This window comes from Pteronotus mesoamericanus, unplaced genomic scaffold (assembly GCF_021234165.1).
Source record: "Pteronotus mesoamericanus isolate MK-2021 breed Mesoamerican mustached bat unplaced genomic scaffold, CSHL_Meso_final contig_20, whole genome shotgun sequence".
Lineage (NCBI taxonomy): Eukaryota > Metazoa > Chordata > Mammalia > Chiroptera > Mormoopidae > Pteronotus > Pteronotus mesoamericanus.
In genome coordinates this window covers 31,177,474-31,201,268 of record NW_026555085.1, presented here as the reverse complement: position 1 = coordinate 31,201,268, position 23,795 = coordinate 31,177,474, and the positions used below count along the sequence as shown (strand labels likewise).

Below are 23,795 nucleotides of genomic sequence, written 5' to 3'. Positions count from 1 at the left end.
GCCTCCTCTTCTTACAATAAATGCCAGCAATGCATGTAAAAATGTATTGTAGTACAAAGTGCTGAAATCTCTTTATTACATAACGGCAGGAATGGTAAAAAAAACACAAATGAAGAGAGAAAGTTTTTCATGGGTGAGCAAAGACCTGTGCCTCCACTGACTCATCAGGGAGTTTAACAAAATATGTTTTTAAAAGGTGCCTCATCCTTCTAGGCCCTCACAGACCTATACTAGGAACCATACCTTCAAGAGCAGAGTGAGAGTAGATTTTAGCCCACAATCCCTCCTCTGTTAAGTACCTTTGTGCAAAACAGAACCTGCATACCTGCTGAAGGCATCCCTGGTGATATTTGTACACCACTGTGCATGTGTTAGGAGTTAAAGATTATCAGAAGTATTCCCCCCCCACTGTCTCATTCCAGCTTTATATTCGCTAGCAGATATTTTAGATAAAATATGGAATGATATTGATGGCAATCATTTCTTTTCGCACAGCCTAACGCTATTATCACAAGCCTGGGTAGCTCAATTTCTCAGGCATTGTAATAAATTATATTTTTTGTGGGCTAGTAGTCTGAATATTTTTGAACAAGTTTTATATTTTTCACTAAGTGAAACTGTGACACCCTTTAGTTCCTCAAAATTAAAATTTCCTTGATTCTGATAGATTCTGGAGAGTGGCTTTAGGATATTTTCAGAACATGAACCTAAAACTAGGATTTAGTTTTTTTAGAAAGTAGCAGGATTTTTTTTTAACATGTCTTTTATTGATTGAACCAATACACTGGGAATTTATTAGCAAGTTAATGGCAAACAGTTACAAAATCTCCTATTTTTCTACATTTAAATTGTGTTAAACAATCTATACAACCTACCATCACAAGAGCCCACATGAAAGGCTGAGGCACTTCTGCCGTTATGCTGGTGGTAAATTTCTCGGTAATTTCTTAACAAAGTCTTCTAGTGCAAAGTGCACATAATTATTAGGAATCTTCATTACCATATTTGGTTCTTGTTTTCTGTATAAATGTGTTGAAATCTAAGAATGTGAAGTAAAACTGAGCAAGCCTTGCTCTGAGGGTATCTGCTCCTCTAAACAACCCTCGAAAGATTTTGCATTGATTTCAACTGCAGCCCTGCCATCCAGCTGCTGGTAGCTGTCCTTTAACACCACATGGCTTGGAGATAAGTAGCTTCAATTATAAAGTTGTGCAAACACACTGCAGGGCTCAGTAGTGCTAAAAGCTCATGTAGTGCTGGTCCTTTTCACCTCCTATCCCCTCATTTTAGTACTGGAAAGGGCAGCTCTGTTTTTGTGCTATTCAGCATTGGAGGGAACCTTAGAACTTCTTTTTGGTTCTAGGCAGGGCAAAGGATTTTGCAGTGTATTTGGTTGCTGTTCTGTGGCTTGAAGTCACAGAGGGTTTTCTCCAGTTCTCCCTTGATTCCAGCTGATGAGAGTTTGCTAGATGTGGAAGCTGAGCTGCTAGTGTCCAAGTTGTCCATATTTCCCTTCTTGCTGGTCACAGGAAATTTCTTTTTATAAGCAGTGGGCTCTTTTTCCTCGTCTTCATCTGAAGTGCTGTTGACATCATGGACAGTTCCGCTGGGTCTGCTGAGCTGGCAACCTTCCAACTTTTCTTGACTGGAACACTTGTTCTTTTGCTCTGTTGTGTTTTCCTTATCACTTCCTGGATTATTTTTCCATTCTTTCATCATTTCTAACACATTGGTTGGTCTTGCGGAAGAAAGTGTATTGCCTGTTAACCACTGGTTATCTAGTAGTTCTTTAGCTGTGATTCTGTGAGCAGGATCTACTTTCCTAAGTTGTTTCAAAACACTTTTGGCACAATCACTTATGGAATCCCAAACTGGATCATCGAAATGTAGTTCTCCCTTTCTTATTAACTCAAAAAGCTTCTCTTCTAAGCCTGCCATAAAGGGTGGTTCTCCAGAGCATCAGTTGTACACTATGCCACCTGTGCTCCAAATGTCACACTGCTGGCTATAGTCATGGGCATTGATTACTTCAGGAGCCATATACATAGGAGTCCCACATGTGGTCTGTAGCATGACTTCACTTTCACCATGCTTCTTCACTGCTAAGCCAAAATCAGTCACCTTGGGCGTCTCAAACACTTGTTCCACATGTATGATGTGCTCATGTTTCACAATTTTTAGGATGTTCACCTCCCATTAAAATAACTTCACAGCAGACCTTCGAGCCTTTTCTTTGTTCACTTTTTTAATTGTCCACTTCGTTTCTGTTTCCTTGTCAGTTGCTTCAATGACCTTTCCAAAGCTCCCCTTTCCCAATATTCTCCCAAATGTATAGATTTCCGGAATAGAAGCTCCATTGTCCTTCCTTATGTGAGGAACTTTTCCTTCTGTAATGTTGCCCCGGCTCCAGTGTATTTGAGATGCCTTTCTCTCTACAATCTTTACCAGTTGTAAAACTGTACTGGCTTTGATTTTACTCTTTTATTATACCTTGATCTCCTTGTCTGACTCGTTGCATACAAATCTCTCCCAATTGCTTAATTTGGTTTTTGCTGCATCTGGACTTTTGATTACTACAAAATAGCTTCATGTCACTTTGCTGTTTATTAAGCTCAAATTAAACAACCAAACTTAATAGAATTTTCTGTTTTTCTTGGGCTACTATATTAATTATCATTTATGAGACTACTCCATTTCTAACATCAAGGCAAATAGTTCATAGTAAACCAGATGCCCCATTTTTCCTGGCATTTGTGACTCAGCAGAATCAATATATATTACACCTCTTGATTCTCCTGAGTTAGGAATCCCGTCACTTCATCACAAAAGATAATTTGGTCAATTTGAAAAATATGGTTATGCAGAAGTTCTATTCTTCATGCTGTTACAAAATTTTTCAAATTGATTTGCTTGACATGTTCATATATTTTTTAACATAAAATTATGACAGATGGGAAAGTAGTATCTTTCATGTTGTTAAAGGAACAATGTTTAAGGTAAGAACTGTATCAGGTACTCTTGCACCATGGCAAAGTTTGAACCATAGAGTAAGTGCCTCATGAATTTCATTTGAATTGAATTTCTTAGCCCTTTTCCAGATTATAGTTTCATGCTATCTTCCCAGGTCAAAAAAGTGACAGCTAATAATTTTGTTAAAATTCTAAAAATAGGCATATATAAAAATACATAAATACTTACAGGTCTCCCCCTTATCTGCAGTTTTGCCTTCTACGGTTTGTTACCTGCAGTTGTATGCGGTCTGAAAAATATTAAATGGTAAATTTTAGAAAGAAACAATTCACAAGTTTTAAATTGTGCACCATTCTGAGTTGCATGATGAAATCTCTTGCCATCCCTTTGTCCAGTGTGTCCACATTGTACACCTTATTCACCTGTTAGTTCTCAGTAGCCACCTTGGTTGTCAGATGGACTGTCTCATTATTACAGTGCTTGTGTTCGACTAACGCAAAGTGCAAGAGTGATGTAGTATGTAGTGATGGTGCAATTTGGATAGTCCAAACAGAAGCCGTAAAGTGTATGTATGCTTCGGGAAAAAACTGTGTATGTAGAGTTCAGTACTACCAGTGGTTTTAGGCACCAAAATGGGGTCTTGGAACTTATCCCTGGGAGTACAGGGGGACTACTGCATAGTGTACACTGAAGAGCATAAAATAGGAATCTTGCCTTAAAGTACCTAGAAATTCCCTCAGAAAATTCTTAGACTTTAAATTCTAAATGAGTTATACCTTTGGTTTCAGGTAACAGTAATTTGCTCAAACTGAAAGATATGTGATTGTGTGAATGTGTGTATGTGTGTGGGTATGCATAATATTTTGGAGTTATATATATCATATTTTGCTATATGATTAGAAAATGTTTCCAAAAATCTAAGAGGCCACTTTCAGTCTTGCATCTGTTCATATAATGCGCAGCAATGGGGAAAATAATCCATTTCAAGCTCAAAGAATATGCAAAGGCATTATTTAGATAAAGAACCTAGAGTTTAATTAGAAAACAGTGTTTAACCTATAGGACTAGATAGAGGAATATTTTATATTGCCTTATTATAGGAGCAATAAAAATGAAGAGTGATTTGGGGGATGGATGTGCGAGGGCCACATGTGGACAGGAATGGGTAGTGTTGAAGCACATGGGAACACTGCAAATTTGCTTTGGGATGCAGCTTACTAACTAGTTCAGATAGGAAAATATTAATGCTATGCTATTTTTTCCTTGATAACCATGGAAACAAAAACATTTGACTTAATTTTAAAGATCAGTTGCATTTTAGCTGTTGCTAGTTTTAAATGTTCATTTCCCCTGAATTCATTTCACTGACATTTTACTTCACTGTCTCCTGTAGTTTAGAAAAAGGTTTGAAGACACTAACTAAGCTATAAAGAGCTATCAGCACATAGCAAAGCCCAACAAATTACAATTGGTCACTCTTTTAGGAAGGGGTGACTGGATTTTTAGGTGAATTATAATGGTGTGACTCTTTTTTTACTCTGGAATTATAATATTTAATATTGTTATCACAACAAGAAATAAACAATTGCTTAAGGAAATGGGTGATCCTCCTTCTCTGAGCTACAGTGCTGACTCAGTCATGCAGAACTAATTTCCTGGCGGTCTCTGAATGCACATAAAGCTGCTCTGTAGCTGCCGCTGACAATGAACTAGTGACTGGAAAAAGGAATCTTAAACACAGTCACATCTCCTGACTGTTAAAATCCTGTTCACAAGGCACTCTGATCTAATATGCTGCACAACAGGAATAACATTTTCTTAAAAATGGCTAAAGAGTATACAAAGTTCCTCATTTTCTAATTTTGGGGGATGTTGCTAGGCAACTAAGTCATTTTTACCTATATTCTTAGAGCACCAAAATTCTATTTTGGGTATTTCTTTACCATGAATAATTAAATATTGAAAAGTTTGCTAGATACATGATTTTATAATAAATATTAGTCACGATATCTTAAATGAGACACTTATTTAGCTTTTGAATGACCATTTTAAAGGAAGTCCTTAAACTCTTTTAGTAGAAAGTTTTATAGATTGTTAATATTTGATACTTAAAAAGGCATATACCATTTTAATTGATTTGTAACCTAATTGTAATGATTAGCTTCCTAATTAGTGTTTATTGATTGGGATGGATCAAGAGATTGGGTTTTGTTTTAGATTGTAAATAGTAAAACCAAATTGATTTCTCAGAGAGAATTTACTATTTGACAGAAAACAAAGCTAAAGTTGTATCATACAGTTGTCCCATGTGGTTTTTCAAGAAGCTAATTGTACTGGTGATCTTCTGGGCCTTTAACAAGACTTTACTGCCCTCTAGTAGATAGAGGGTTTGCCAAATTCATTTGGGAAATTCTATTTAGGAATTCAGATATATCTAAGAGAGTAATAGCATTAGTATCTAAGATACATGTTAACTTAAATGTGTTAAAGTTGGAGATAAATTTCAATACATTTTTTTCTATCATCTTCATGTTAATCATTATTAAAAAATTCAATTAAATTTTCAATCAAGTTTTATTGTCCTTTTCATCATGTGTGATACCTTCTAATTAACAACATTTTTTGAAAGAGTTAAATATGAAGAAATATATTTTTTGGTCACATTGGAAGACATGATATGGAATATAATGAGTTGTGGCTTTAAAATATAAAACTAAGTTGATGAAAGTAGAGGTTATTAAGTTCAAAACAATCATTTAACATTTTTTTGTATTGAATTGGTCATTAATTTTAAGCATAAAAAACATTTTTATTTAATTTAAAAATAATGGGACTCATTCACTTAATATGTTCATGTTACTACTTTCAATTCATTAAATCCTAAAAACTTGGAACCAGTAGTAACCTCTTTATCTTATTTGACTCAATAATTAATTCAAGAGGATTTTTAAATTTTCTAGTGTTTGGAACTCTTAAAATGTAAATATTTGTTATTAATGTCTACTTGTAGACAGCATAATTTAAGTTTTGGAAATTTAGAGGTTGTTTTTATTGGTGTTTTAGTTTATGACCAACTTCTGAAAATCTTTTATGGAAAATTAAAGTCACATTTTTTAGGTTAAGAAGTCAAAATACACATTAACATTTATCCTTACTGATTATGTTGTATGATCTTCCTGGTCTTCATATTTCTATTTAATCTGATGTACAATGATTATTGTATTTTAAATTTTACATTCTAATTATATCATTTATAATTTCAATTTATCATATTTTTCTTAACAGATTTTCTATCTGTATTTTCTTGATATATTATTCAATTAATAGAGACTCATACCAGTTCTGTTTTTATTATGCAGTTAACTTTTATTAGTATAAATGTTTTTTTGCATATGTGCTTTTTATTTAAATTCTTTCCTGAGGTTAATATTCCAGCTTTACTTTATGTTTTTGTTATGTGTGTGTGTGTGTGTGTGTGTGTGTGTGTAATTTTTTTTCTCTTTTCATTTATTTCTTCCTTCTGTGAAAGCTCCGTCCTTTGGTCATGGACTATTGCCTACTCCACCTTGGCTGCCACAGAAGTGGCTCTGTGATTCTCACACACCTGGCTAGAGTGGTTATTCAGAAAGGATTTGTAGCCGTAGTTAAGCCAATCAGAGTTATTTCTTTCTCTGTGAATCACTCACTACTAAGCATTTTTAAATATAACTGTGGCATGTTTATATCTTTGTCACTATATGAAGAGAGCATTTCAGTGAATAAAGTCAATGTTAAAAACTTAGGTGAAAGATGAAGCACCATAGAATCCCAAGGCTTCCTTTAAAGGCTTTTGTTGTGTCCTACCACATCTGAAACCTGTCACACAACTTGTACTTTGCAATAGCATATGCCAATAAATTTCATATACTGAGTTAGATTCTATTTTAAAAGACAAGAGTCCTGGCTAAATAAATAGTTACATACTTTTTAATCTCAATCTGAGAATTTATTTAATATTAGGAAATTAAAACAATTTTTGTGTTTATTTTTTAACCAAAATATATTTGAATGTCTTTCAAACATAACTTATTTGTTTTAAATATTTATCAAGGCATTTAAAAATAAATTTAGATAATATGCCACAGTGGTTAAGCGCACAGTTTCTGGAAACATTTTGCTTGGTTCCAAATTCTCGCTTCACCACTTCCTGGTTATGTAAAGATGGGCAAGGTGTTAATTGACTTCCGTATAATGAGGGGAATGACAATACCTACATCACAGGATTCTTGTGAGAATTAATATTATATGTAATTTTAATACAAATTGAGATGATATATAAAGTACTTAGAAAAAAGTGGGGCACATAAGTGAATATACATATTAGATGATGTTTTTATTTCCTTTTAATTTTCCTCATTAGGAAACTGTTTTCTTCACATTTTCTGTGAGAAGGAGAGCCTTTCTTCCTTCTATCTATATGTCTAAATATTTATTTCTCTCTCTGTCATCTATCTATTTAGAACTTGTATTTTTTTTCTAAATAGCGCATCTATTTCTTGATCATGTATCTTCCCTACCAGGTAAGTATTGTGCATCTGTTTCTATTCTATATTAGCCTAGGCATGGGTTAATTTTATTTGTCCATTAACATTATGAGCAGAAATATCTGCAGATACTTCTTCCACAGGAACTGTTTTCTTAGTATGATGATCACACTTATGATCATTACTCATTACTTCTGTTCATTTTTTGGTCTGATTTCTTCCTCAGCAGCACCTATTATTCATCAGTTGGGTCTCCATTCTCTCCCTCCTTATGTATCAACTATTTTACATTCATCAGTATTTCATTTTCCTTAGATTCTTCCCCTTGGAAGCTTCTTCATTTGGTCAATCATTCACTTCTCTGCACTGTTGAGTCTCCTTTCTATGGACTTTCTTATGGGAGAACTTAATTCTGATGTTCCATTTTAGGTACTTTTCATTCCTTTCATATCTTTGTTGGAATCCCATTGCATTTCCTTACCCTGAGCCACTCAATCCATTGTCTTTTAATTTCCTTTTTAAGCTCATGTTGCACAGTAGCCACAGCTTGTATTTGTCTTATAGTTGTACAAAGTAGATGCTTTCCAACTCTTCCATTTTGTTTACTAGAAGAAAACTTTTTAAAATGTACAATTTATTGGTTAATCTTTAGGGAAATCCTTCCTTTTTCTTAGATTGTAAAATTTTCTCTGTTGTTGCTAATTATACATTCATCTTAAATGAGGATAGTTATATGTAGGATTGATGTTTGCCAACAGAGAGCATGTGAATTCTTTTTTATGCACATTAATATTCAGCACAGCATGGACAGAATCTTTCTTCTCAATTTCAAACTATAGAGTCCAGATGTATATATACCCTCAACAAATTCCCATGGCCTGGCAGCATTAACATAAAACAGACTTAGTGGCTAAGAAAGACTTTTTTCCTGCTTGTATTGACTAGTTATCTCTGTGGGAAAAAAATGTATTCCTGAATAATACAAAATGCAATTTGTATACTACTTGACCAAAAGAAATAAAAATACAATTGATGAACTCTATTCAGGACACTCAGATTTCACTTCTAAGACTTTTTTTTTTTTGAGAAGCAGAAGTAAAAGAGCACTCCCCTTGTCTCATTGGCTTACTTAGTTAATGGTTTAGTTCAACGTTGGGGGCTGTAGCTCTAAGTAAATGAAGGGATAATGGTACCCATGGAGACTGGGTGGTCATGAGAAGTGGCAGAATCAGTGTGGAATGAGGGGCTTGAAGAGTGGATGGTTCTCAGAGAGAGGCTCCCACTGAGTAAGGAGTGAATATTGTTTCTTTATTGATAAACTCTAAGATTCTGCTGTAGTGAATCTTCAGAAAGTTGAGTTTAATCTAACAATTTTTATGTTTGACCCTGTTAACCTAGTTTATAAACAAAAGCATTCATTGATCACTGGTAATTTCTCAATATGATTTCTCATTGAAAGTCTAACATATTCTTAATGCTCTTAGGATATTTGTGATTTTTTTGTGTCTTCATAGCCGTTCATATTAATAGTTAATCGCTGTTTTATTCTGAAAGTAATAGCATACACACATTCTTTAATAAACTTGTAGTTTTAGTAGCGATGTATCAGACAGATTAATCTGAAAAAGCTGTTATTACAAAATATGCATAAATTTTGGATAACATTTACTCTCTCTATATATAGTTATTTGGGATTTATTTATTTATTTATTTGTAAATATTTTATTGTTGTTCAATTACAACTGTCCCCATAGCTCTCCCCTGTCCTGCCGACCATGCTCTCCCACCTTCAATCCTCCGCACCCCTGTTGTGCTTGTCCATGGGTCCTTTATGCAAGTTCCTTGACTTGACCCTTCTCCTTTTTCCACCCCATTAACCCCCCTTCTTCCTCCCCTCTGGTCAGTGTCAGTTTGTTCTTTATTTCCAAGTCTCTGGTTCTATTTTTCTCTCTTGTTTGTTTTGATGATTACGTTCCACTTATAGGTGAGATCACAGAGTATTTGTCTCTCCCTGCCTGGCTTATTTCCATTAGCATAATAATCTCCAGTTCCATCCCTGCTGTTGAGAAGGGTAGGATATTTTAAATGACAAACTACTTAAGCATTCAGAAAATTAAGGAAAACTCTGAGCATCAAAAGTAAAGGTGGAACTCAAATCATAGAGGTTCAAAGTCTAAACTTACCCTTAGGCCATTCTATAGGATTTTTAGTTTGATAAGTAAGGGGCTTGGTTTGTAACATCTTCCTAAGGAGACAGACCAGACCTTGCTTGAATGAATAGAAGGTAATAAGAAGGAACAAAAACCCTGAAACACTATGAATTAATCTATAGCTTCCAGAAGAGCAAGGCTTTTCTTATTTCTCTGTAGACTCTGAGTCAGAGAAAATACTTTACTTATTAAAGTGTAACTAAGGGCCTAAAATTCAAGTATGTTTTGATTTTAAATTTATATTGTGTTGGCCAGAAAGCAACAAGCTGAGAAGTTATGATGAAAATATATCCCAAACTGAGAAGCACCTGGTAAAATCAAATGTAAAGATGCTCTAAAAGAAATCAGATTCAACTCAATTTTTAAAGGATTTCTACAGTGAAATTTTTATTTAAGATTGGCTTAGGGATTTCTGCTTCCAGTAATGGTGAGCTGTACTAACCAGACCAATCCTCTGGCTAAGAACCAATGAAAAAGTGGAATAAATATAAATATAGACCTAAACCTAGATTGATGTTGTTATAGGTATATCTACATGAAGGTAAAGAAAAATATGAAAATGGTGAAGAAATACTTGATCAAGATTTAGGAATGGCTGGTGACTCAGGACATGAGCAGAGCACTTGGGTCTGCTTTTATTCTGAAGACGCTTGTCTGTTTTGAAAGGGACTGATAATCTGAAAAGCTGGGGAACAATTTTGACAATCCCATATTGTTAGGGGTTAGATGTTGAAGTCAAGGACCTGCCAAATGGTCCAGGCTAATAAACATGCTTTCTGTGAGTTGAGACAGTGAGACTGCACTCCAGGAATAAGAGTGAAACCAGAAGTAGAAATGATCTGACAGAAATTGTAGCTCAGCTTTAGATCATCTCAATCCTGAATTGGACTGTAATTCTCTCAGAATGATTCTCCCCAGGCACTTGGCAAGTGCAAGCAAATTTTCTGTGCAGGGAAATAACATTGTCCGGGCCTGAAATTATTTCTACAATTTTTATACACAATATCCACCACTCAATCAAAACTAACCAGACACATCAGGAAATAAGACAATGCGATTCTAAACCATAACAACAACAGATAATTGAAACAAAACCACAGGGGATCCAGATAATGGAATTGTCAAAATAAGACATTAAAGTAATCATGTTTAATATGCACAATGAAATATAAGTAACATTAAGATTTGCAGCAGATAATTGGAAAGTATAATAAGAACCAAATAGAAATTCCATACTGATATTGAGAAATACAATAACCAAAATTAAGAAAAAGAAGAACATGGTATAAATAATGTGAACTCTTGATTCTGCCTTCAACATGTGCCTTTTCAGGCTGGATAATGTTCTGGGGTTCTGGTACATTTTGTTTTTATTTTTATGCTTGTAATGTTTTGCAAGTAAAACCAGGTACTTTTATTATTTAAAAATATATAATGCAATGGTTCATTTGCCATGTTTCTTATACAGATCAATCAACTTTATTATATATGTGTCTCTATGTATATACATGTATATATGAGGACTGTCCAGAAAAATCCAGCAGCTGTTAATATAATGAGAACAGTTTGCATGACATCAATGTAACCTGGCAGCCACAAAAGTAGACTGGAATGAACATGTATGAACAATGACAACTTCACTGTACTTATCAGTGGGAGTGGTAGATGCCATTGAGTGAGCATGTGTACTGTATGGGCATCACATTCAAAATGAATGAGCAAGTAGAGCAATGAATCTGCATCAAATTTTGCATTAAGCTTGAATATTCCTCTGTGGAAACTATTTGGAAGATTCAGAAAGCTGTAGCTATGGGCAACTAGTGATTGGCAGCTTCATCATGGCAATGCACCCTCTCATGCATCAAGCCTCATTCAGAGTTTTTGGTGAAACATCAAATCACCCAGGTGACTCAGCCCTGCTGCTGCCTGGATTTGGCACCCTGTGACTTCTGGCTTTCCCTAAAACTAAAATCACCCTTGAAAGGGAAGAGATTTCAGACCATCGATGAAATTCAGGAAAATATGATGGGGCAGCTGATGGCAGTTCCAACAAAGGATTTTCCAGAGTGTTTTGAGTAGTGGAAGAGACACTAGAAGAACAGCGTGAGGTCTCAAGGTGCCTGCTTTGAAGGGGACTGAGGCATTGTTGTCCTATGTACAATGTTTTTTTATCTTGTATCTTCTTCAGTAAATGTCTCTATTTTTCAATATTACATAGTTGGATACATTCTCGACAGACCTCATATATTTTCATACCTAATGTATATATATATTTTTATATACCTAATGTTTTCCTCTTCTTCTTATCCTTTGATTGTGTCACCGGGCATCTAAAAGGCATTTTAATTAGGGGTTTTAATACTGCATCAATCCTTCATGAGTATTTTCATGAAAGTTGGAAAGAAAACTACTAACTTATTCCATCTGCATCTTAAACTTGAATGTCATCACTTGACATATTTTTTGATATCTCATTCTATCTTCTAACTTTTAAAGCTTCTTTTTTTCTTCTCTGTGCCAGTAATCCATTATGACATACAGAAATTTCAGTGATGAACAAGAAAATATCCCTTCTCTCAAGGAGCATATGTACTGCAGAGGGGGCGGTTAAGTAAATTGGCTATTAAAACTCAGTATAACAAAAAACTGGGAACTGTAATATAACAACAATAAAAAAAGAGAAAAAAAGGCTCAGTATAACAGTTTTATGATAGAAATAAATGCAAGGTGAGAAGCATCCAGTTTGGAGAGAATAGGAACATCTTCTTGAAGGAGTTGTGTTTACCCTAAACCTAAAGCGTCAATACTTGATGATTGAAAAGGAATACTAGTTAAAGTGGGAGTTATTAAAATCTGCAAAAAAAATACTGCATGGGCGGATCAATAATTGATGAGCAAAGGGAAACTGCCAATATTTAGGGTAAGAGAGACAAATTTGGATATGTAATTGGAAAAAATACATTAAAATTTTTAAAGGGCAGAGGGGGTATAAAGGAACTAAATTGTAACGGAAAAATACACTAAAATTTAAAAAAATTTGGATATGATCATGAAAAGCATTATCCCAATTTTAAATAGTTTTACTGCTAAAAAAATAAGACTATTCAACATTTCAAAAAATGAAAAAATACCATAAATACTGTGTTTTTAAAAAATTCAATCTGGCTGCAATATGGTAAAAATACTGTTTTGGTCTAGTCTAGAAACTGGGATATTTATAGCAGCCATCCAGAGCAACTTGTATAGGGCTCAAAGATATCATTAATGGAAATAAAGAGAACATGCCTTCAAGAAATATTAGATCTAGATTTTATGATTTGGGACTTGAAGAGAGATTTTTAAATGGAATCCAAATTTGTTTAATCAGCTTGTATATAAAACTAAAATTATTGTAGTGGATAAGAACACTTCAAGTAGTGATTTTTTAAATCATGGACAAAGACCTCCCTGTAAGTAATGAATACATTTAGAGGAACCAAATTTTCATTTAAAAAAGTAAAATACCATAGATTATAAAATATCGTAACATTGTGCATAGTTCAAGTAAAATTTTAAAAAATCTTGGGCTTTAATTATATATAAACACATACAGATGTGCTTGGTTACAGTGTAAAATTTATTATTTACTGCGGGCTACAGTCAAAATCTTTGCTAAGCCATTGACCTAGAGACAATATATAGAATAATGAGAGGGAGGTTTAGAACTTTTATAAAAAATTACAATCAGAGGACTCTGTGATAGAGCTGGAGAAGAAATAAGCAGAGGTAGGAAAGATGTTGTCCTGAAATATAATCATAGAGAATGTGGCAAACACTGTGGCCTATTGCTGGGTGCGAAAGCAGAAAAAAATGCTGCGTATAGCAGTAAGCAGTCAGTGCTGGATCCAATGTCTTTCTTGTTATTCAATGGAGACAGAAACCTGTGAGTCACAATTGACAGCCTTGTCTCACTCACTCCCACTTCATCAAATTCATTGATTTAACTTCCAAATATTTTGAGTTCTTTGCACTCCTCCCCATTGTCACTACCAAGCATGCTAGTCCCAGCGACCTCTAATACTGATGTAACAGCCTCTTAACCGTTCTCTTTGTGCACACCCCTATATCCCTTTATGTTCTGTCCACACAGCACCCAAAATAATCCTTTCAAACCAAAATGCACATCTTATTTACTCACCACTTAAGTTTATCCAGTGTAGTAATTTTGATATGTTTATCAGTCACTTTTGTATTTATAAATTATGTGCATCGTGTATAATTATCCTAAGCATTTTAGTTATACAAATAACCTTCTAAAAATATTTATATATATGAATACTACTTTTCACTTATAATTATACACTGATAACTTATTATGTATTAATACATATTTTCTGAAGGCAAGAATTCTAATATTCTTATAACCACAGCATATGCATATATCTTTATTTAATTATTATATCAGTAAGGCACCTTTAAGTTGTTTCCAACTTATCAACCTTTACAAAGTGATTATAAATATATACTTTTATCATATTTGATTATATATTAAAAGAAATTCATAGAAGTTATATTATATAAATATTATTTAGTATAGAACCACCTAAATTATAAATCCACATAATTATTTCTACATAGGAAAATTATTTCTATATAGGATATTTTCGTTCCTTTTTAAAAAGATTTTATTTACTTATTTTTAGAGAGAGGGAAAGGGAGGGACAAAAGGAGGGAGAGAAACATTGATGCAAGAGAGAAATATCGATTGGTTGCCTTTTTTTAAGTGCCCTAATATGGACAGAATTCATAACCCAGGCATATGTCCTCACCAAGAATCAAAGCAGCAACCTTTCATTTTGCATAACAATGTCCAACCAATTGAGCCACACCAGTCAGGGCTATTTTTCATTCCTGAAAAATATTTATAAATTATTTCTTGAAAAATTGTACAAATATGTATTCCCACCAACAATGTGTAGGTATCCTCTGTACTGTTGTTTCTCTCCTTCTGTGTTTTAAAACTTTTCCCATTGTAGTTAGTTCTCTTCTTCAGTCTCACCTTTAATTTTTAAAAATATTAAGATTTAATTTTTTAATGCAGTTTTAGGCTTACAGCAAATTCAGGAGGAGGTATGGAGATTTCCCATATACCTTCCTGGCTCCCTACATGCATAGCGTCCTCCACTACCAACAGCACTCATTGGAATGGTACAATTTTCACATATCATACTCACGGAAAGTTCATAGTTTACCTTAGGGTTCACTCTTGATGTTGTATATTCTATGCATGTGAACAAATGGACAAGTGAACAAATGAATGAATGAATAAAAGTATAATGATAATTATATTATCATGCAGAATATTTTCTCTGCCCTAAAAAACCTTTGTATTTCACCTCTTCTTCCTACTTTTCTTTTCCAATTCTGAGCAACCACTGATATTTTCACTGCCTCCATGTTTGACTACTACAGAATTTCATATGGTTGCAGTCCTGTAGTATGTAGCCTTATAATATTGTCTTCTTTCACCTAGTATATGAAAAATATGAATTGAAGTCTTTTCATGGTATGATAGCTCATTTTTATTTTTTGCTCTAAGCAATATTTCAGTGCCAGAATGTACTATAGTTTATTTTTCCATTCACCTACTGAAGGACATCTTGGTTGCTTCTATTTTTTGGCAATTATGAATAAAGCTACTGTGAACATCCATGTGCAGATTTCTGTGTGGATATAACTTTTCAACACTTTTGTGTAAATACCAAGGAGCAAGATCATTGAATCATAATATAAGTATTTTAATTTTGTAGAAAAGTCCTATGCTGACTTTTCAAGTAGTCGTACCATTTTGGATCTCCACCAGCAATACATGAGAGTTTCTGTTGCTCCGTGTTCTCATCAACACCGGTGTTGTCAGTGTTCTGGATTTTGGCCATTCTACTAAGTGTATGGTGGTAACTTATTGTTTTAATGTACATTTATGTGATTACATTGAATGTGGATCATCTTTTTAGATCTTATTTGCAATCTGTATATCTTTGGTAAGATGCTTGTTAAGGTCTTTGACCTATTCTTTAATTGGGTTGTTTTCTTATTGTTGAATTTTAAGAGTTCTTTGAGTATTTTGGATGTCTTTTATTAGATGTGTTTTTTGCAACATTTTCTACCAGTATGTGTTTTTTTCCTAATTCTCTTAATACTGTCTTTCACAGAGGAGTTTTTAATTTTAATAAAATCCAGCATGACAATGTATTTTAAAATCTTAAGATACATCGTCATGCCCAAGGTCATCTTTTATGTTATATTCTAGGAGTTTTATAGTTTTGCCTTTTACATTTAGGTCTATAATTCATTATGGCTTAAGTTTTGTGAATGTCTAGGTTTATCATTTATTTATTTGTTTACTTATTTATTTTTGCCTGTGGAAGTCCAGATTTTTCAGCACTAAGAGACTACCTTTGCTCCACCATACTGCCTTTGCTCTTTGTCAAAGACCACTTGACTATATGGGGGTCTATTTCTGGGCTTTTTATTCTGTCCCTCTCATTTATTTGTCTGTACTTTCACTAGTATCACACTGTCTTGATTTCTATAGCTGTATAGCAAGTCTCTAGGATACCATCAGTCCCTCAACTTTGTATAACTTTAATATTATATTGGCTATTATAGGTCTTTGGTTTCTCCATATACACTTTAGAATCAGTTTTATTATATCCATAAAATAGTTTGCTGGGATTTTGATTGGGATTGCACGGAATCTATAGATCAAGCTAGGAAGAACTGACATCTGGACAATATTGTCTTATCCATGAACATAGATGATCTCTACTTATTCAGTTCTTTGATTTGATTCATTTTAGTTTTCTAATTTGCCTTCTATCAACCTTTTACATATTTTGGTAGATTTATGCCCATGTATTTCAGTTTTGGGGACACTATTATAAATTACATTTTGTTCTTAACTTTAGGTTCCATTTTGTTAATTGTTGGTATATAGAAAAGCAATTGACTTGTCTCTATTAACCTTACTTACTAATGCCTTGCAATAATATCTTATTAGTTCTAGGAGATTTTTGTTGATTCTTTCATGTCACCTGTGAACAAAGATAGTTTAGGTCTTTCTTCCAAATTGGTATATCTTTTGTTTTCTTTTCTTGACTTATTGAATTAGCAGAAACTTCTAGTATGATATTGAAAAGAAATCATGAGAAGAGAATATTCTTGCCTTCTTCCTAATTTTACTGGTAAAACTTCAAGTTTCTCACCATTAAGTATAATATTATCTGTAAGATTTTGGAAGATATCCTGTATAAAGTTCAGAAAGTTCTCCTTTACTGAGTTTTTCTAGGAACTTTTATCATGAATGGACATTAGATTCTGTCAACTGCTTTTTCTGTATCTATTGATATAGTCATGTGACTCTTTTTTTAGTCAGTTGATATTAATCAATTTGTAATGCTAAATCAGTTTTGTATACCTGGTGTAACTTCAACTTGGTCATGTGTATAATTGTCTTTATGCTTTTCTGTATTTAATTTGCTAAATTTTTTGAAAGTTTTATATCTATGGTCCTGGAAAATATTGGTCTGTAGCTTCTTATTTTCTTTTTTTAAAAAATATTTTATTTATTTATTTTTAGAGAGACAGGAAGGGAGGGAGAAAGAGAGGGAGAGAAACATCAATGTGCAGTTGCCTCTCGTGCTCCTCCTCCTGGCGACCTAGTCCACAACCCAGGCATGTGTCCTGACTGGGAATTAAACTGGCCCTTCTGGTGCTTAATCCATTGAGCCACACCAGCCAGGTGTAGCTTCTTACTTTCTAATGCCTTTTCTTTGGTTTTGATATTAGGGTTATGCTGGCCTCACAGAATAAATTAGGAGAACCCCCTCAGCTTTGAATCCATTAAAGCAATTATAGAGAATTGGCATAATTTCTTCCTTAAATGTTTGATAGAATTCTCCAGTGAACACCTCTGATCATGATGATTTTTGTTTTATAATGTTACTAATTATTGATTTAATTTCTTTAGTAGATATTGGCCTATTCATATCATCTGTTTCTTTTTGTGTGAGTTTTGGCAGGTTTTGTTAAGGAATTGGTCCATTTTACCTAGGTTATCAACTTTCAGGGCATAGATTTGTTAATAATATTCCTTCTTTATTCTTCTAATTTCCATGAAAATTATAATATGTCTTCTCTTTCTTTTCTAATCTTACTAATTTGTGTCCTCTCTATTTTTCTTAGTTTGTTGACTTACTTTAAAAGAGTAAGTTTTTGGTTTTGTTGATTTTTTTATTGATTTCCTTTTTTCAATTTCACTGATTTTTGCTTTAATTCTTATTCTTTCCTTCCACTTATTTTGGATTAATATAATTTGTCTTTATTTATTTAGTTTCCTAAGGTAAAAACTTAAATTGTTGATTTTAGCTCAGCTTTTTTCTAATATATGCATTCAATGCTGTAAATTTCCCTCTAAGCACTGCATTTACTACATCCACAAATTTTGATAAGCTCTATTTTCATTTTTATTTATTAAAAATATTTTAAAATTTCTCTTGAGAGTTCTTCTTTGATGCACATGTTATTTAGAATTAAAACCTTCTGCACAGCTAAAGAACATCAACAAAATAAAAAGGGAAAATAGTTGCCAATGATACCTGGGACAAGGGTTTGATCTTCAAAATATATAAAGAACTCATGCACCTCCACACCAGGAAGACAAGAAATCCAATTAAAAAATGGGCAAAGGACTTGAACAGACACTTCTCCAAGGACATGCAGAGGGCCCATAGGCACATGAAAAATGTTCAACATCACTAGTCATTGGAGAGATGCAGATTAAAACCACAAGGAGAATGATGGGGAAGGAGGACAATGGTGGAAAGAAAGAGAAAGGACTAAACAAAGAACAGGTATGAATGACCCATGGACATGGACAACAGAGTGGGCATTGACAGTGGGAGAGGGGGATGGGGTGGGATGGGTGGAGGGGGGCAAAGGAGGAAAAATTGAGACAACTGTAATAGAATAAACATGGCTTAAAAATTAAAAAAATTAAAATAAAAAAATTAAAAAACCCATAAGGAGATACTATTTCCCACCAGTCAGAATGGCCATCATAAACAGATCAACAAACAACAGGTGCTGGCGAGGCTGTGGAGAAAAAAGAACCCTAGTACACTGTAGGTGGAAATGCAGACTGGTGCAGCCACTGTGGAAAAAAAATGCGGAATTTCCTCACAAAACTAAAGATGAAACTGCCTTTTGATCCAGTGATCCCATGGCTTGGAGTATACTGTAAGAATCCTGAAACCCCAATTCAAAAGAACCTATGCACCCCAATGTTCATAGCAGTTTTATTTACAATAACCAAGTTCTGGAAACAGCCTAAGTGCCTGTCAGACGAGTGGATCAAAAAACTGCGGTGTATTTACAGAATGGAATACTATGCAGCAGAAAGAAAGGACTATTTGGGACAGAATGGAATACTATGCAGCAGAAAGAAAGGACTATTTGGGACAGCATGGATGGGACTGAAGAGCATTATGCTAAGTGAAATAAGCCAGGCAGTGAAAGACAAATACCATATGATCTCACCTATAAGCGGAACCTAATTATCAGAATAAACGAATAAGCAAAATAGAACCAAAGACATGGAAATAAAGAACAAACTGACAGTAACCAGAGAGGAGGGGGAGGGGAGTAATAGGGGAAAGAATGGGAAGGGGCAAGTCCGGGAACATGAATAGAGGACTCATGGGCAGGGACCATGGGGTGGGGAGTGACCCAGGGAGTGGGGGTGGGGGGATGGGACAGTGGAGAGCAAAGGGGAAAATGTAGAACGACTGTAATTGAACAACAGTAAAATAATAATTACAATAAAAAGAAATATGTTGTTTAATTTTCATGTATATTAGGATTTTTAATTTATCTTTTTGTTAAAGATTTCTAGTTTAATTCCACTCTGGTCTAAGAGCAGTCATTATACTATTTCTATAATTTCAAATTTGTGAAGGTATGTTTTTTGGCCCATAGTATGGTCTATTTTGGTGAAAATTCCATGTGAGCTTGAGAAGAATGTGCATTTTGCTGTTGTTAAATGAAGCAGTATACAGAGGTAAGTTGGAGGGTTGGGGTAAATATATGTTGACAATTGTGAGTACACATAACAGAGTTTATTTTGTATTATTATTTAGTAATTATTGTATTTTTTCCATTGGAACAACTGTAAGCCTACTTTTGCTCCATCCTATATATTCAGCTTATTGATGGTAAAAGTTAGCTAATTGATTCACTGAGTTCATCTGTATCCTTACTAATTTTTTGTCTGCTGAATCTGATAATCTCTGATATAGGCACTGAAACTTCCAATTATGATAGTGGATTCATCTATTTCTCTTTTTGCTTCTGTCAGTTTTTGCTTCACATGACTATGCTCTGCTGTTACGGGTATACACATTAACAATTATAATATCTCTTTGGAAAAGTGACCCCTTTATCATTTTATAATGCCTTTTTTTCTCCCTGGTATCTTTCCTTTCTTTGAAATCTGCTATGTCTAAAATTAATATAACTACTCCTGCTTTTTTTTTTCAATTAGTATTAGCATGGTATATTTTTTCTCTTATCCATTTACTTTTAATCTGTATGTGTTTTTAAACAGCATATAGTTGGCCTGGGCTTTTGATCCACTCTTGTAAACAACATATAATTGGTTTGTGTTTTTGATCTACTCTGAAGTGACTTTTGTTTTTAAAAGAATTTAAAATTTTTTGTTGTATTTTTTCGATTTAACCACCTTATATACTGCTCCCTGCATTCACCACATTGTTGTCTATGTCCATGAGTCCTTTTACCTTTTTGCTCAATCCCTCCACCTCCTAACCTCCCCTGTGATAGCTGTCATCCTGCTCTCAATATATGAGCCTGTCTCTATTTTGCTAGTTAGTTCAGATTGTTCACTAGATTCCATGTATAAGTAAAATCATATGGTATTTCTTTTTCTAACTGGCTTATTTCACTTAGCATAATGTTCTTCATGTCCATCAATGCTGTTGCAAAGGATAAAATTTTCTCCTTTTTTATAGCTGATAGTATTCCATTGTGTAAATGTCCCATGATTATTTTATGTGTTCATCTACTGAGAGCAGATAAAATAATTCCATATATTGGTGATTGTAAATAATGCTGTTTATGAATATAGAGGTGCCTATATTCTTTTGAATTACTGTTTTGGGTTTCTTTGAATATATTTCCAGAAGTGGAATGACTGGGTCAAAACGTAGATCTACTTTTAATTTTTTCAGGTATCTCCATACAACTTTCCATAGTGGCTGCACCACTCTGCATTCCCACCAACAATGCAAAAGGGTTCCTCTTTTTTCCACATCCTTGCCAACACTCATTTGTTGATTTATTGATGATAGCCATTCAAACCTGTGAGAAATGGTATCTCATTGTGTTTTCAATTTTCATTTCTCTGATGATAAATGATGTTGAGCATCTTTCATATGTCGATTGACCATCTGTACATCCTCTTTGGAGAAATGTGTATCCAGGTCTTTTGCCCGTTTTTTAAATTGGATTATTTGATTTTTTGTATTAAGTTTTGTAAGCTCTTAATAAATTTTACATATTAACCCCTTATCAGCAAATATGTTCTCCCATTCCATGGGTTATCTTTTAATTTACTGATAGTGTCCTACATCAAAACTTTTTAGTTTGACGTAGTCCCATTTGTTTATTTTTTCTTTTGTTTCCCGTCCTGGGGAGATTTATCAAAATATTGCCATGATTAATGTCCAAGATTTTGCTGCCTATGTTTTTCTCTAAGATTGTTATGGTTTTGGGTTTAATATTTAAGTCTTTAAACCATTTTGAATTTATTCTTTTGTGTGGTAAAGAAGGTGGTCTGTGGTGTACTTTCATTTTTATGCACATATTCATTCAATTTTCCCAACACCGCTTACTGAATAAATTATTTTTAGCCCATTGCATGTGCTTGCTTCCTTTGTTAAACATTGACTATAAAGGTGTGTGTTTGTTTCTGGGCTCTCTATTCTGTTCCATTGATCTATGTGTCTATTTTATGCCTGTACCATGATGTTTTGATTACTATCGCTTTTATAGTATAGTTTGATATTAGGTAGTATGATTCCTCCAACTCCTTTCTCAGGATTGCTGTTGGTATGTGGGACCTTTTGTGGTTCCATATAAGTTTTAGAAATATTTATTTTAGTTCTATGAAATACATCATTGGAATTTTGATAGGAATTGTCTTGAATCTATAGATTACTTTGGGTAGCATGGACATTTTAATTATTTTTATTCTTCCTATCCATGAACATGGTATGTGCTTCCACTTATTCGTATCTTCTTCAATTTATTTCTCCAGTGTCTTATAATTTTCCATTTACATACTTATGTAAGCTTATTCTTAGATATTTTATTTTTTTTGAGCCAATTGTGAATGGGATTGTTTTCTTAATTTCCCTTTCTGTTAGTTCATTATTGGCATATAAAAATGCAACTCATTCCTGGATATTAATTTTGTGTCCTGCTACATTGCTAAATTTATTTATCTGTTCTAGTAGTTTCTTGGTGGAATCTTTGGGGTTCTCAACATACAGTATCATGTCATTTGCAAATAAAGACAGTTTTACTTCTTCCTTCCCAATTTGGATGCCTTTTATTTTTTTCTTTTTGCCTGATTGCTGTGGCTAGGACTTCCAGTACAATGTTGAATAGAGAGGTGAAAGGGAATATCCCTGTTGTTGTCCCAATCCTAAGAAGGTTCTTGTAGTTTTTGCCAATTGAGTAAGATGCTAGCAGTGGGATTGTCATATGAGGTCTGTCTAGAAAGTATCCAGCCATGCACTATGAAAAATAGAGACATTTATTGAAGAAGATACAAGAAACATTGTACATAGGAAGACTATGCCTCAGATCCCTTCAAATTAGGCACCGTGGGATCCCACACAGTTCTCCCAATCGCCATCAGCTGCCTATCATATTTTCTTGAATCTCATTGATGGTCTGAAATCTCTCCCCTTTTGAAGGTGATTTTAGTTTTGGGAAAAGCCAGAAGTCACAGGGTGCCAAAACTGGGCTGTAGGCAGGCTGGATCACTTGGGTGACTTGATGCTAGCTGGAAAACTCTGCATGAGATGTGAAGCATGAGGAGGCACATTGTCATGATGAATCTACCAATCACCAGTTGCCCATAGCTGCGGTCTTCTGAATCATCCAAATAGTTTCTGTGGAGGAATGTTCAATCCTAATTCAAACTTTGATGAAATTTTTTTGCTCTACTCCCTCAGTCATTTTAAATACTATGGCCACAGATTACACATGTTTACTCAATGGTATCTACTGCTTCCACTTCGTACAGTAAATTCATCATTGTTCACACATGCACACTCTTTGGCTGCCATGTTGCATCAGTGTCACACAAACCATTCTTGTTATTTAACAATTGCTGGATATTTTCTGGACAGGCCTTGTATATGGCCTTTATTATGTTTAGGTAGGTTCCCTCTGTTCCCACTTTGCAGATAGTATTTTCATAAGTGAGTGCTGAATTTTATCAAATGCTTTTTGTGCATCTATTGATATGATCATGTGGTTTTTGTCCTTCATTTTGTTTATGTGGTGAATCACATTAATTGATTTGCAAAATGTTGTACCAACTCTGTTTTCCCAGAATAAGTCCCACTTGATAATAGTGTATGAACTTTTTGATGTATTACTGTATTTGGTTTGCTAATATTTTGTGGAAGATTTTAGCATGTATGTTTATCAGGGATATTCTGTAGTTTTCTTTTTTTGTAATGTCTTTATCTTGTTTTGGAAAGAGGATAATGCTGGCCTCATAAAATGAGTTTGGGAGTCTTGTCTCCTCTTGAATTTTAATGCTTTGAGAAGAGGTGTTAGTTCTTCCCAGAATGTTTGGTAAAATTCACTGGTGAAGCCATCTGGTCCAGGGCTTTTTTTGGTTGGGAGATTTTTGATTATTGCTTCAATTTCACTAGATATAATATGTCTATTCAGTTTTTTTATTCTTTCTGATTTAATTTTGGAAGACTGTATGTTTTTAGGAATTTACCCATTTCAT

The 23,795-nt window shown here is 34.0% G+C and overlaps 1 protein-coding gene across 1 annotated transcript in view; it reads right to left on the bottom strand.

Moving 5' to 3' along the window:
- Positions 1-1,340: 1,340 nt before the first annotated feature.
- The window catches only part of LOC129066854 (serine/threonine-protein kinase 33-like), a 190,872-nt gene continuing 168,417 nt past the window's right edge, over positions 1,341-23,795 (bottom strand). Inside the window, 2 exon segments of the mRNA XM_054568621.1 lie at positions 1,341-1,427; positions 1,429-2,138. Coding sequence (XP_054424596.1) covers positions 1,341-1,427; positions 1,429-2,138 — 797 coding nt within the window.